The sequence below is a fragment of the Salmo salar genome, chromosome 14 (genome assembly GCF_965601325.2).
Source record: "Salmo salar chromosome 14, fSalSal1, whole genome shotgun sequence".
Taxonomy (NCBI): Eukaryota; Metazoa; Chordata; class Actinopteri; order Salmoniformes; family Salmonidae; genus Salmo; species Salmo salar.
The window spans coordinates 94,287,937-94,302,350 of record NC_138304.1 but is presented as its reverse complement, the minus strand read 5'-3'; the positions used below and the strand labels follow the sequence as shown (position 1 = coordinate 94,302,350).

At 45.0% G+C, this 14,414-nt stretch overlaps 1 protein-coding gene across 2 annotated transcripts in view; it reads right to left on the bottom strand.

The window, feature by feature from the left end:
* hibadha (3-hydroxyisobutyrate dehydrogenase a) overlaps positions 1-14,414 on the bottom strand; it is a 58,765-nt gene that overhangs the window by 43,625 nt on the left and 726 nt on the right. For both annotated transcript variants that reach the window (XM_082961288.1, XM_014142939.3), the window contains exons 2-4: positions 11,218-11,378; positions 10,510-10,619; positions 9,775-9,896 (exon numbers count right to left, since the gene is read on the bottom strand). In XM_082961288.1, coding sequence (XP_082817414.1) covers positions 9,775-9,896; positions 10,510-10,619; positions 11,218-11,378 — 393 coding nt within the window. The remainder of the gene's footprint in view (positions 1-9,774; positions 9,897-10,509; positions 10,620-11,217; positions 11,379-14,414) is intronic.

Below are 14,414 nucleotides of genomic sequence, written 5' to 3'. Positions count from 1 at the left end.
GGCCCAAAGCAGACCCCCCCCCCCCACACATACGCTCTCTTAAGATGAGTGACATATAGGGAGGGGTTTAGGAGAATTTGATGGACAGAGCCTTATAGTACGACTGGCAGAAACACCAGCTGACAAATAGGCCTACACACCCACAGAGAAGGACACCACACACAGTGTTGAGAGGGACAGTCCCCCAGCTGCTGTGAGTCTGCTTCCATCTGGACTCCAGGCTACTCCCCTCCTCTCACCCACAGCCTTACCTCCATTTCCCCCTCCCCTCATCCCTCTCTCTCCCCTTAACCAGCCTCCCCCTGGTCCCACTAGTGAAGGGCTTGTTATGCTAATCTAGTCAGTCCAGTGCTAGTTAAAACATCTAAATACTAGGTTGGGTTTGCTCCTATCACAACGCGGCTGGGCAAAGTGAACGTCTGTGCCTCGCATAGTCCCTCAAAAGACCTTCGCTTGAAAAACAAGAAACAAGTGGCAATAGTACAGTGTGTCCCTCTTGAGACGCCGTAGCCAGTATACACTTATTCAAAATATTCTGAATGAATCTAACTCAAGAAATCTGTAATTCATTTTGAAGTTTTTGCTGTGGAGGTCTTAGTCGCTCAATTTGACATCTAAGATGTTTGGTGCAGTATTTCTCAAGGGAAAATATGTGCATGAAAACTAGTCGTCTCTCGTTGAATGGCAACAAACAGTTCATTGAAGAATCCCAACTGTTGACCAATCACCGACGGAGGGGGTGTAGACGTCGGCTACCGAACTTCAGCTTGCCTCAGGAAAATTGTTGCGTGCACAAAGAGCCCCAAAAAACCCACGCCGAAGACCAAAACAAATAAAAACATAATATATGCAGTATATATATTTAGTTAGTCATCACTGCACTGACAGCAGACCCAGCCAGCTACCCACGTCTGTAATACCTACTAGGCCCATCTCTCTCTCAATCCCTACCCTAGAACCTTGGAACCTTAACATGCCTTCTTTTGGCCAATGGTTAGCTTTGGCGATTTGCCTGTGGCTTTCGGTGACTGCAGAATGCAATAGGCTAGACGGTACGGTTCCCAGTGTTTTTCACAAGTATACAAAGTAGCCAGCCAAATAGAAAGGAAGTGGGGGACCGGGGTTGTTCGCTCACCTGGGTTCATCATTTTGTTGCAGAAGGAGCTCTATTTGTGGCCTCTGATGCATTCTAATGTCTGGACTACATCTGAAAGAGTTCACCTCCCAGACTGGGAAAATGTGTTGTAGTATTGTGTAGAACAGGTATTCCCACTGGGGTACACCAAATAAAAATGTGATTCACATTGAAGAAAAATGATTTAAAAAAGAACAAGAGATGGGGAGAGAGAGAGAGTTTGGGGTCACTTAGAAATGTCCTTGTTATTGAAAGAAAAGCACTTTTTTGTCCATTAAAATAACATCAAATTGATCAGAAATACAGTGTAGACATTGTTAATGTTGTAAATGACTATTGTAGCTGGAAACGGCAGATTTTTAGGCGTACACAGGCCCATTATCAGCAACCATCACTCCTGTGTTCCAATGGCACATTGTGTTAGCTAATCCAAGTTTATCATTTAAAAAAAAGGCTAACTGATCATTAGAAAACCCTTTTGTAATTATGTTAGCACAGCCGAAAACTGTCACGCTGATTAAAGAAGCAATAAAGTTGGCCTTTTTTAGACTACTTGAGTCTCCGGAGCATCCGCATTTGTGGGTTCGATTACAGGCTCAAAATGTCCAGAAACAAAGGACTTTCTTCTGAAACTCGTCAGTCTATTCTTGTTCTGAGAAATGAAGGCTATTCCATGTGACAAATTGCCAAGAAACTGAAGATCTCGTACAATGCCGTGTACTACTCCCTTCACAGAACAACGCAAACTGTCTCTAACCAGAATAGAAAGAGGAGTGGCAGGCCCCGGTGCACAACTGAGCAGGAGGACAAGTACATTATAGTGTCTTGTTTGAGAAACAGACGCCTCACAAGTCCTCAACTGGCAGCTTCATTAAATAGTACCCGCAAAACACCAGTCTCAACATCAACAGTGAAGAGGCAACTCTGGGATGCTGGCCTTCTAGGCAGAGTTCCTCTGTCCAGTCTCAACGTCAACAGTGAAGAGGCAACTCCAGGATGCTGGCCTTCTAGGCAGATTACCTCTGACCAGTGTCTATGTTGTTTTGCCCATCTTAATCTTTTATTTTTATTGGCCAGTCTGAGATATGGCTTTTTCTTTGCAACTTTGCCTAGAAGGCCAGCAAACTTGTGCAGTGTGAGACAAACTGTATACAAACACATTAAGCTCCCACGGTCGCACCAAAGTTAACGCAGTAAAGTCCCTTTAACACAGACCCACAGACCCACAGACCCACAGTGTTGTTCTCAGCGTTGGGAAAACAATGAACGGCTTTTAAAGCCTTTTAAAGTCGCCGTCCGTTAGCGATGTGGCGGCCCACTGCCGGAATACAAGACGCAGACGCAGGCATGCTGGGTAATTACCGCTAACGACCCCGCTGCTCGTTAGCCATCGTGACGTCAGAGCCTGTTTTGTTGTGGGTCTAGTTTGAATGCGGACACTTAACAACACCAGACAGTGGTGAACGTGGGTATTTTAGAGTGTGCTTGTTTGTGTGTACAGTAAGTGACTATGCGCAGTGTGTGTGTGAAAGAGTATCTATGCCAGGACAGCAGGCAGGGCTAGGCCAGACAACTGGTCAGTAAGAGCAAGACCGACAGAGAGAGGGAAAGGAAAGAAAGATGTTTTTTTGATTGTCGTTTTTTAACAAGTTTATTACTCCTCGTCTCAGACCCCAGGAGTAACTGCCAAACCCCTATTGACGCACTCGAGATGGGAACCAAACACACACACAGACATTTAAAAACACACTACCTCACTCACCACAGGATTCATTTTGAATAAAAAGAATATCTAAATTTAAAAAAACAAAGAAAACCCCAAAAGCACAGGAAGTCTCTGTCTGTGTGGATGCTTGAATGTCTGAAGGGACTGAAAATGTTTGTGATCTTTGCATGAATCTGTGTGTGTGTGTGTGTGTGTGTGTATCAGTGGTTAAAATAGCGTAGCTACCATATTATAGATCATAAGCATTAACTCAAACAAAAATAAGTGTGTTAGGGGTCGATGCATGTCACCGTGTGTGTGTGTGACTTCATAACGAAGAAGATTCTGGTGGGACCACCAGTCAAAATTGCTTAAAGTTTGTGTGTGTGTTACTGTCGTTAGAACTGGATCTGATATCAAGAGATCACAAGAAACAGTAGTGATTGTCTCTAACAAACACAGACATACTACATACACCACTACTCCCTTGTACTTGATTGATGAATTAAGGTCACGAACTAGTAAAGAACTCCCCTCACCTGGTTGTCTAGGTCTTAACTGAAAGGAAAACAACTAAAACCTGCAGACACTAGGCCCTCCATGGAATGAGTTGACACCCTGCTCCACACACCTACATATGGCTCCCTATTGGGGTAGAGTGCCACCTCCTGGACAAACACAGCATGTCAAATCCCCTCCCCCACAACACAACGGGACGTCTGTAGTTTACCCTCCACCTCCTGACCTCTCCCTCAGTCTTCTCCTCCCTAAGTTCAGCTTATCACCAATGGGCTACTTTCATCCTCAGCAAGAGGGTTAGAGGCCAGTTCTGTTAGGATCCGTATATGAGATTTAGATAGTGGGCGGTCATGTGCGTGTGTGTTTGTGCTGTCAGGCGTCTGTGGGGCTCAGGCCAGAGGTAGCATGTAAATCATTGGCCATTCCAGAGCAGTAAACCAGGCTTTGCTAAGAGCCCAGAGAAGTAACTAAACACTGTGCTTGTATGTGTGTGGCACTGTGTGTGTGTGTGTGAGTGTGACTGTGTGTGTGTGAGTTTGTAAAACAGGCTTAGTTAAGAGCCCAGAGAGGAAGTGTGTAAACATTGTGGCTGTGCGTGGCTGTGCGTCTGTAAAACAGGCTTAGTTAAGAGCCCAGAGAGGAAGGGTCTTCACTCACTAACTACAGCCTGTCTACACTGCAGATGCCAGCATGTAAACACACAGAGGGTGTGTGTGTGTGTGTGTGTGAGAAAGGGAGGGAGTGTTTTGTGTGAGGAATATGTGAGAAAACGAGTGTTGCCAGACAAGCATACGACCACGGTGTAGGCTGTTGGGGACCGTCAAAAAGTGAATCTGCAGAGATGTGAATCAGTGGTATTTGTACGTGTCCCCCGGTTGGTCTGGCCGAGGTGAGAGGGACAGTTTTACAGCTACTCGTCTCATCTCCCCCCCTGTGGGGCCAGTTTCTCTTGTCTTTATCTACATGAAAGGCAATGACAAGAGATACCCGCCATTATGGCTCCGTCAACATCAAAAACACTGACAGGGTATTCTCCATTATGGCTCCATCAACATCAAAAACACTGACAGGGTATTCTCCATTATGGCTCCATCAACATCAAAAACACTGACAGGGTATTCTCCATTGCGCCTCAAGCCATTAAGAAGAACGCTGTCCTGTGCACTGTCAAGGAGCCATCAGATTGACGACTTAAAACCTTAACCTTGCCTTTAAGACCCAGTCAAAGGCAACAATAAAACCCACTCTACACTGACTACAAAGGGTGGTCACTGTCTGGCTAGAATGGAGGGAGGCAGTACAGCGCTGAACACAAATCTGAACTGAACTACCAACCCTGTATTGTACCTGCTCAGGTAAGAGTCATATTCATTATTTCACACCGTAGAGAAAAGTTTTGCAATAGGAAAAGAATAAGCGTGTCTTATTGGACAAGCTCAGGTAGTTTTTCCCAGTTTGCCTGTTTCATTCCTAGGATTCTGATCTGACAATGTTTCCTTCTAGCCTTAAATATGTTGCCATTTAACAGGATCAATTTCCACCAGCTGTTGACCTGTCGCTGGTGTACCGTCAGTGGCCTGTAGCCTACATACTGTTTCATTATAACACATAGCACCAGTTTATAAATACAAGCACTATATCTATAGATACACATAGGAGTACATGACATGGTCAGCATTGTTGCTAAAGCTCTACAGTTGATGTGTTTGTGTCCAAGGTGGAAAAAAAACTCGACCTCAAAGCACTCTCCTGCAACCCGCCTCACCAATTTAAAAAAGAAAGTATTATTTACCTCAAATCTGAAATCCACAACAGAAGCTAGCCAGAGGTTAGTCATTTTCACTGGCTAACGTTGGAGTTCAGCTAGCCACGGTTAGCTGTCCTCAGCTATCCGTTAGCTCGAAAAGCTATCGCCAGTTTTTGTACAGCGCGACTCAGACCAGAGCATACCGGACCTATTCTCTCTCCTTTCCCCGGATTTCTACCGCAGGCTCTGGACATTTACACCTGGATCTTGCAGCTAACTAGCTGCTACCTGAGTGACTATTGGCAACGTCGGTCCCGGAATTAACACACATTATTCCGGAGCTAGCCAGCTGAAGAGTTCCGTCAGCCACTCGTGGGCTTTTCCTGAGCTAGACCGCTGAAGTGTCTCCTGGGCTACAATCACCTATCCTGACCCGTTTTACTGCCGATGCGGAGCCCCATCGGGCCTTCACGACTGGACCACCGACGTCATCTGTCCGAGGGAGTTATCCAACTGGCCCCTCCGTCGCGACGTAACCTGATCGCCCATCTGCGGCCCACTAATCGTTAGCTGTCTTATCGGCTGCGATCTGAATAGGTCTATCGGACACTTTTCTTGGGCCATTATAACTAACTATTTTGCCAACTTGGACTGGTCCCCCCCTTCTACACGGAACCCCACTAACCCACAGACGGAAACGCACGAGGTGGCTAAAAACAGACCTCCCTCCATCTTCCACCAGCTTGCTACCTATGGCCCGGCTAGCTGTCTGAATCTCACTGGACCCTTTGATCACTCGGCTAAGCATGCCTCTCCTTAATGTCAATATGCCATGTCCATTGCTGTTCTGGTTAGTGTTTATTGGCTTATTTCACTGTAGAGCCTCTAGCCCTGCTCATTATACCTTATCCAACCTCTCAGTTCCTCCACCCACACATGCTATGACATCTTCTGGTTTCAATGATGTTTCTAGAGACAATATCTCTCTCATCATCACTAAATGCCTAGGTTTACCTCCTCTGTATTCACATCCCACCATACCTTTGTCTGTACATTATACCTTGAAGCTATTTTATCGGCCCCAGAAATCTGCTCCTTTTTCTCTCTATTCTGGACGTCACAGACGACCAATTCTTATAGCTTTTAGCCGTACCCTCATACTCATTCTTCTCTGCTCCTCTGGGGATGTAGAGGTGAATCCAGGCCCTGCAGTGCCTGGCTCCACTCCTACTCCCAAGGCGCTCTCTTTTGATGACTTCTGTAACCGTAATAGCCTTGGTTTCATGCATGTTAACATTAGAAGCCTCCTCCCTAAGTTTGTTTTATTCACTGCTTTAGCACACTCTGCCAACCCGGATGTCCTAGCTGTGTCTGAATCTTGGCTTAGGAAGTCCACCAAAAACTCAGAAATCTTCATCCCTAACTACAACGTTTTCAGACAAGATAGAACGACCAAAGGGCTCGGTGTTGCAATCTACTGCAGAGATAGCCTGCAGAGCTCTGTCCTGCTATCCAGGTCTGTACCCAAACAATTTGAACTTCTACTTTTAAAAATCCACCTCTCCAAAAACAAGTCTCTCACCGTTGCAGCCTGCTATAGACCCCCCTCGGCCCCTAGCTGTGCTCTGGACACCATATGTGAACTGATTGCCCCCCATCTATCTTCAGAGCTCGTGCTACTAGGTGACCTAAACTGGGACATGCTTAACACCCCAGCCATCCTAAAATCCAAGCTTGATGCCCTCAATCTCACACAAATTATTAATGAACCCACCAGGTACAACCCCAAAGCCGCAAACACTGGCACCCTCATAGATATCATCCTAACCAACGTGCCCTCTAAATACACCTCTGCTGTTTTCAACCAAGATCTCAGCGATCACTGCCTCATTGCCTGCACCCGTAATGGGTCAGCGGTCAAACGACCTCCACTCATCACTGTCAAACGCTCCCTGAAACATTTCAACGAGCAAGCCTTTCTAATCGACCTGGCCCTGGTATCCTGGAAAGATATTGACCTCATCCCGTCAGTAGAGGATGCCTGGTTATTTTTTTTAAATGCCTTCCTCACCATCTTAAATAAGCATGCCCCTTTCAAGAAATTTAGAACCAGGAACAGATATAGCCCTTGGTTCTCCCCAGACCTGACTGCCCTTAACCAACACAAAAATATCCTGTGGCGTTCTGCATTAGCATTGAACTGCCCCCGCGATATGCAACTTTTCAGGGAAGTTAGGAACCAATACACACAGGCAGTTAGAAACGCCAAGGCTAGCTTTTTCAAACAGAAATTTGCTTCCTGCAACTCAAACTCTAAAAAGTTCTGGGACACTGTAAAGTCCATGGAGAATAAGAACACCTCCTCCCAACTGCCCACTGCACTGAGGATAGGAAACTCTGTCACCACCGATAAGCCCACTATAATTGAGAATTTCAATAAGCATTTTTCTACAGCTGGCCATGCTTTCCACCTAACTACCCCTACTGCATTCAACAGCACTGCACCCCCCACAGCTACTCGCCCAAGCCTCCCCTATTTCTCCTTCTCCCAAATCCATTCAGCTGATGTTCTGAAAGAGCTGCAAAATCTGGACCCCTACAAATCAGCTGGGCTTAACAATCTGGACCCATTCTTTCTAAAATTATCTGCCGAAATTATTGCAACCCCTATTACTAGCCTGTTCAACCTCTCTTTCGTGTCGTCTGAGATTCCCATAGATTGGAAAGCAGCTGCTGTCATCCCCCTCTTCAAAGGAGGTGACACTCTTGACCCAAATTGCTACAGACCTATATCCATCCTACCCTGCCTTTCTAAGGTCTTCGAAAGCCAAGTCAACAAACAGATTACCGACCATTTCGAATCCCACCGCACCCTCTCCGCTATGCAATCTGGTTTCAGAGCTGGTCATGGGTGCACCTCAGCCACGCTCAAGGTCCTAAACGACATCGTAACCGCCATCGATAAGAAACAATACTGTGCTGCCGTATTCATTGACCTGGCCAAATCTTTTGACTCTGTTAATCACCATATCCTCATCGGCAGACTCAGTAGCCTTGGTTTCTGAAACGATTGTGTCGCCTGGTTCACCAACTACTTCTCTGATAGATTTCAGTGTGTCAAATCGGAGGGCCTGCTGTCCGGACCTCTGGCAGTGTCTATGGGGGTACCACAGGGTTCAATTCTTGGGCCAACTCTTTTCTCTGTATACATCAATGATGTCGCTTTTGCTGCTGGTGAATCTCTGATCCACCTCTACGCAGACGACACCACTCTGTATACTTCTGGCCCTTCTATGGACACTGTGTTAACAACCCTCCAGACGAGCTTCAATGCTATACAACTCTCCTTCCGTCGTCTCCAACTGCTCCTAAATACAAGTAAAACTAAATGCATGCTCTTCAACCGATCGCTGCCTGCACCTGCCCGCCTGTCCAGCATCAATTCTCTGGACGGTTCTGACTTAGAATTTGTGGACAACTACAAATACCTAGGTGTCTGGTTAGACTGTAAACTCTCCTTCCAGACTCACATCAATCATCTCCAATCCAAAGTTAAATCTAGAATTGGCTTCCTATTTCGCAACAAAGCATCCTTCACTCATGCTGCCAAACATACCCTCGTAAAACTGACCATCCTACCAATCCTCGACTTCGGCGATGTCATTTACAAAATAGCCTCCAATACCCTACTCAACAAGCTGGATGCAGTCTATCACAGTGCCATCCGTTTTGTCACCAAAGCCCCATATACTACCCACCACTGCGACCTGTACACTCTCGTTGGCTGGCCTTCGTTTCATAATCGTCACCAAACACATTGGCTCCAGGTCATCTACAAGACCCTGCTAGGTAAAGTCCCCCCTTATCTCCGCTCACTGGTCACCATAGCAGCACCCACCTGTAGCACGCGCTCCAGCAGGTATATCTCTCTGGTCACCCCTAAAGCCAACTCCTCCTTTGGTCGTCTCTCCTTCCAGTTCTCTGCTGCCAATGACTGGAACGAACTACAAAAATCTCTGAAACTGGAAACACTTATCTCCCTCACTAGCTTTAAGCACCAACTATCAGAGCAGCTCCCAGATCACTGCACCTGTACATAGCCCATCTATAATATAGCCCAAACTACTACCTCTTCCCCTACTGCATTTATTTATTTTTCTCCTTTGCACCATATTATTTATATTTTAACTTTGAACTTTCTTCAAATAACAAACCTACTATTCCTGTTTTACTTGCTATACTTTATTTACTTTGCCACCATGGCCTTTTTTGCCTTTACGTCCCTTATCTCACATCATTTGCTCACATTGTATATAGTCTTATTTTTTTTCTACTGTATCATTGATTGTATGTTGTTTTACTCCATGTGTAACTCTGTGTTTTTGTATGTTGTCGAACTGCTTTGCTTTATCTTGGCCAGGTCGCAATTGTAAATGAGAACTTGTTCTCAACTTGCCTACCTGGTTAAATAAAGGTGAAATAAAATAAATAAAAAGACTAGAGAGGTGTGTGTGTGTGTGTGTGTGTGTGTGTGTGTTTGTGTATCAGAGACTGAACCACCAGTAGGCCAGAAACAGAAGTAAAACCTTTCTTTGGACATGGCTAGTAGTGACACAGTACGTGATCGCCATAGCAACAGAATGTTGACATCCCAAACCCGTCCCTTACCTCCTGACACGGGAGCGTCCATGAACACGGCGCCCATCTTCTCGGCGGCGAGGGCCATTTCCTTGGAGACGGAGGGGTCGATGGTGGAGGAATCGATGAGCAGCGTTCCCTTCTTCACTTTCCTGAGAAAGAAGAACAGGGTTATTGCCATCCGAGATCCTTGGGACGGCCCTACTCTAAACCCTAACCTCTACCGTTACCTTAACCTTTACCTAACTACTTTAATATTTCCACTTGACCGGGGTAGGGACATCTCCAGGATCCCAGATAGCACGGACCAGAAGAAAAAGACGAGAGGAAAAACCCAGTCACGTGACCATATCACATGATCTCAGAGCACAGACCCACAGTACCAGGCTCTGTTTCAGGTCCAGCACAGGCACACCTGACTTAACTTAGTCTGGAGACCATGATCAGTTTAATCAGGAGCAGGGCTAGAACAAAAGCCTGCTCTGAATGAGCAGCTAGGCTCTACCATGCCTTCCAATGAGGTTTATAACTATCTGATTCCTTCCAATTTACAAACACCAGTTATAGGGGGACAGGCCAGTTATAGGGGGACAGGCCAGTTATAGGGGGACAGGCCAGTTATAGGGGGACAGGCCAGTTATAGGGGGACAGGCCAGTTATAGGGGGACAGGCCAGTTATAGGGGGACAGGCCAGTTATAGGGGGACAGGCCAGTTTCTACATCTATAGTTCTGGTGAGGAGGACCAGAGAGGGGGAGCTGATTACTTGAGGATGCCGTTGGGTCCAGTGTAGACCTCGATGACGTTGGGACTGGAGGGGAGCATGGTGATGATCCTGTCTGCTTTATCTGCAACCTCTGCTGGGGAGTCCAGGATCTGGGCAGGGAGGAAACGGACGGGAAAGATGGGGTGAGAAATAAAAAGAAAACACTAACAGAGTTACAATGACGTTGCATCCCTATTCTCCATATTGCTGAAGTGTGCACTTACACAGTCCTGTCATGTATTTAAAAGTGTTGGATTGGTTTAAGCATTGGCTGAAGGGAGTTTCCACCATTGTTAAATCAATGATTGGAAGTGTTGGGACACAGCCTGAGAAACCCACACCAGCAGATGTACTTCTACCATCACCTCCAGACTCAGCAGATACACAGCTAACATGTAGGGTACACGTACCAGTAATGTGGCCTATGCTTGTCTCCCTGTTGACCTACTGCTGTGATTCAGGGGTAAGGGAGAGCAATACAGTAAGTCAGAGAAAACACACGGCCAACAAACAGCTAACAGCTGCGGGTGTTATTCATTTCTGGGCGTTTCAACATGTAGACCTCCAGCAGGTGATCTACTGTGCATGGTCAACATTCATTATGGTGCGTCTTGTCTACTGCTATGATCACGGCAACAATTCAGTGGTAATGTAGAGAAACACAGTAAGCAGGTTAGGTGACGTAAGTAGGTACTAGCTAGGTGTTACCTGTGCCCCCTCGTCTTGTAGCTCCTTGCAGGACTCAGGGAAGACGTCGGTGGCGATGACAGGGTATCCGTGCTTCAGCAGGTTCTTGGCCATGGGGCTGCCCATGTTCCCCAGCCCAATGAACCCCACTGGAGTCTTAGAGGCCATCGACCTGCTAGACACTGGAGAGCACACACAGGGAAGACATAGTACAGAAAATTGTAGAGACAAAGTAAACTATGGTTAAGTTAACACATTCCTACTTAAAATGGAGGATTCACCCTTTTTTCAAATGTTTTATCATTTTTGTGCATCTCTAAATGATGTTCTATCGAATACCGGGGTAATTTCATGTTCATCGGAGTTCTTGGTATTCACGTTGGACAGAAATACAGCTGGTATGACGAGTTTTGCATCACATCATACAGGCTGTATTTCTGCAGCTTGAACTTCGAATAGCTCAGATACACATGAAAACCTGAAATGACCCCAGGAATCGATAGAACAACAACTTAGAGATGCACAAAAAAAACATAACATTCAAAATTGGTGAATCTTTCCTTTAAGTAAACTGTCTATCATAGTTTATTTTTGTGTAACATTAGTTCCACACCCCGTGTTTCCCATAGATTTGACTCCTTGCTGTGGCACATGCTGAGGGGTCGGCAACAGGAGGCCCGCGGGCTAAAACCGGCCAGCATGTGATTTTTTTGGGCCAGCCAAAGTTTATAAAAATAAATAAATTATATATATCAATTCCGCAAAAAATGTGTTTCATTTAGGAAATCTGCTCACCAAGTATTCCCACAACTAAAAAACAGAAATGATCGTGACTCAATGTAATCAAGTTAGCCTTGTCCTTTTCAAATACAATCTCTTTTGCGGCTTAGTTGTGGTCAATTTGCAGTGTACAAATTATAATTATGTTCCAGCCCCCTAATCATCCGCTCTGCCAAAAATTGGTTAGCAGGCTGAAGAAATGTCATATTCAGAGACCAGAATTTGTTATGCAATATCTGATGAGTAGCTGAAGTCAGGGTTGCCATGTCGATGGTTTTCTGACGAAATTAGCCTATTTTGAAAACGATTTTGTGGGTGAAAATGTATTGGTCGCGGGTTGCAGGTTTTTGGGCTACTTTGAAGTTGCACGACATGGCATTTCTCTTAAAGCTGCAATATATGTAACTTTTTGGGCGACCGGACCAAATTCACATAGAAATGTGAGTTAAAGATCGGCCATTCTCATTGAAAGCAAGTATGAGAAGTTTCTATGAGCTTTATTTCTATGCTTCCTAATCAAGTTTATTTTGCTTCACAACCAAAATACAATATTTTTGGTTGTGAAAAATATATTTCACAGCGGTTTAGATGGTACAATGATTCTCTACATTATACTTGCTCGTTTTGTCACAAACTGAAATTAGGCGATCTATTACCATTTTAGAAACCAAGAAAAGGCAGAGTGATTTCTGCATAGTGCATCTTAAACAAAGAAACACACAAACACACACACTTCACTGTGACCTGCTGCTGCTGACTATGAAGCAGTGAGGCAGGCTGTTGCTGAGTGAGTGAGTGAGTGAGTGGTGGGGCGGGCCGGAGGGGTCTGTGTGTGTTGAGAGAGCACTGCAGCAGGCAGCTGAGTCCACTATTGGCTGAGTCACGTGAGTGAGAGGAGACAGAGCAGCACACGTTGTGACAACTGATGAACAGTTGTAGGTCGGCTATTTAGATTGTCATTATGGAGAGACCCGGTGGGCTCCCGAGTGGCGCAGCGGTCTAAGGCACTGCATCTCAGTGCTAGAGGCGTCACTACAGACCCTGGTTTGATTCCAGGCTGAATCACAACCGGCCGTGATTGGGAGTCCCATAGGGCAGCGCACAATTGGCCCAGCATCGTCCGGGGTAGGCCGCCATTGTAAATAAGAATTTATTCTTAACTGACCTGCCTAGTTAAAAATGTTAAAAATTCCCCAACCCTTTTTCCATAAAACATATTAACACGCTAGACTGATGCGCATCAAGAAATAACGGCACTGGAAAACAACTTTGGGCGCACTACAGCGCATTAGATAAATTCGCTCAAAGGCCATTTAAACATCTAATGCCAACTTTGCCTATGGAAAACCATTTCAAGCGAAGTGTTTTACGCATGCTCAGTTCTTGAGGGCTGTGCATATGGAAATGTTAAATGGAAGGTATGGAAATCACTTGTGTGCTTTGTTATGGGGAAAAGTTCTCAATGAAAGTGACGTTAAAATGTGGAGAATGACACATTTGCATCTGTTGGCCATCGCATCTCTTTAGCCTACAGTACCATTTGATACAATAAATACATTAAAATGATGATATCACAGGAGTCATTGCAAATCAACTTGTGCCACTTGTGTAGCCTACCTGGAGCTGGTAAACTGATTTAATAAATAGCCTATAACTTCAGTTTATTGTTATTATGCAATTATTAATGGTCATGTTTAGTTCATTAAATTGGAAGTTATCAAAGCTCTATCACAATTGCCTATCAGTTGTTAGAATGCATTCAATTGACAGTAACAGTCAGTCAGATTAGGATATAGGTAAAAAAAAAAAAACCTGCTGTTGTTGACAAGCATATTCAGTTCATATGCATATTACTCATGTTAAATTCAGTGATTGAAATTACGACCCCATCCTCAGTAGCCCGATGGCCAACAAGCACTTCTTACCTCGAAGTCGCCTCGCTATTCATGTTGAATATATTAGTCTGTCAATTTGAACTAAGCAAGCTACTAAATCATACAGCTTACACCTTACTGTAGGCTATCTGAAATGAGATGTAGGCCTATCAGGGGCTACAGGCTACCTGCATCTATGTAGCTAAGCAAACCATTGAAAAGTTGAATTACAATCATAAAGCCAGATTTTAGTCTGTAGCCTGTGCCTATTGAAATGACAAGTCAATATCCCAAATGGGTAGCCCTGAATGCTGATTGGCTGAAATTCGTTGTACATCAGACCGTATACCACAGGTATGACAAACAACTTTTTACTGTTCCAATTAAGCTGGTAACCAGTTTATAATAGCAATAAGGCACCGTGGGGGTTTGTGGTATATGGCCAATACACCATGGCTAACAGCTGGCTGTAGCCAGGCACTCCATTCAAATTCCTTTATTATGTCACAACTCGCAATAATTATTATTTTGATTAAAACAGAATTTAGGTTAACGTATGTCAAT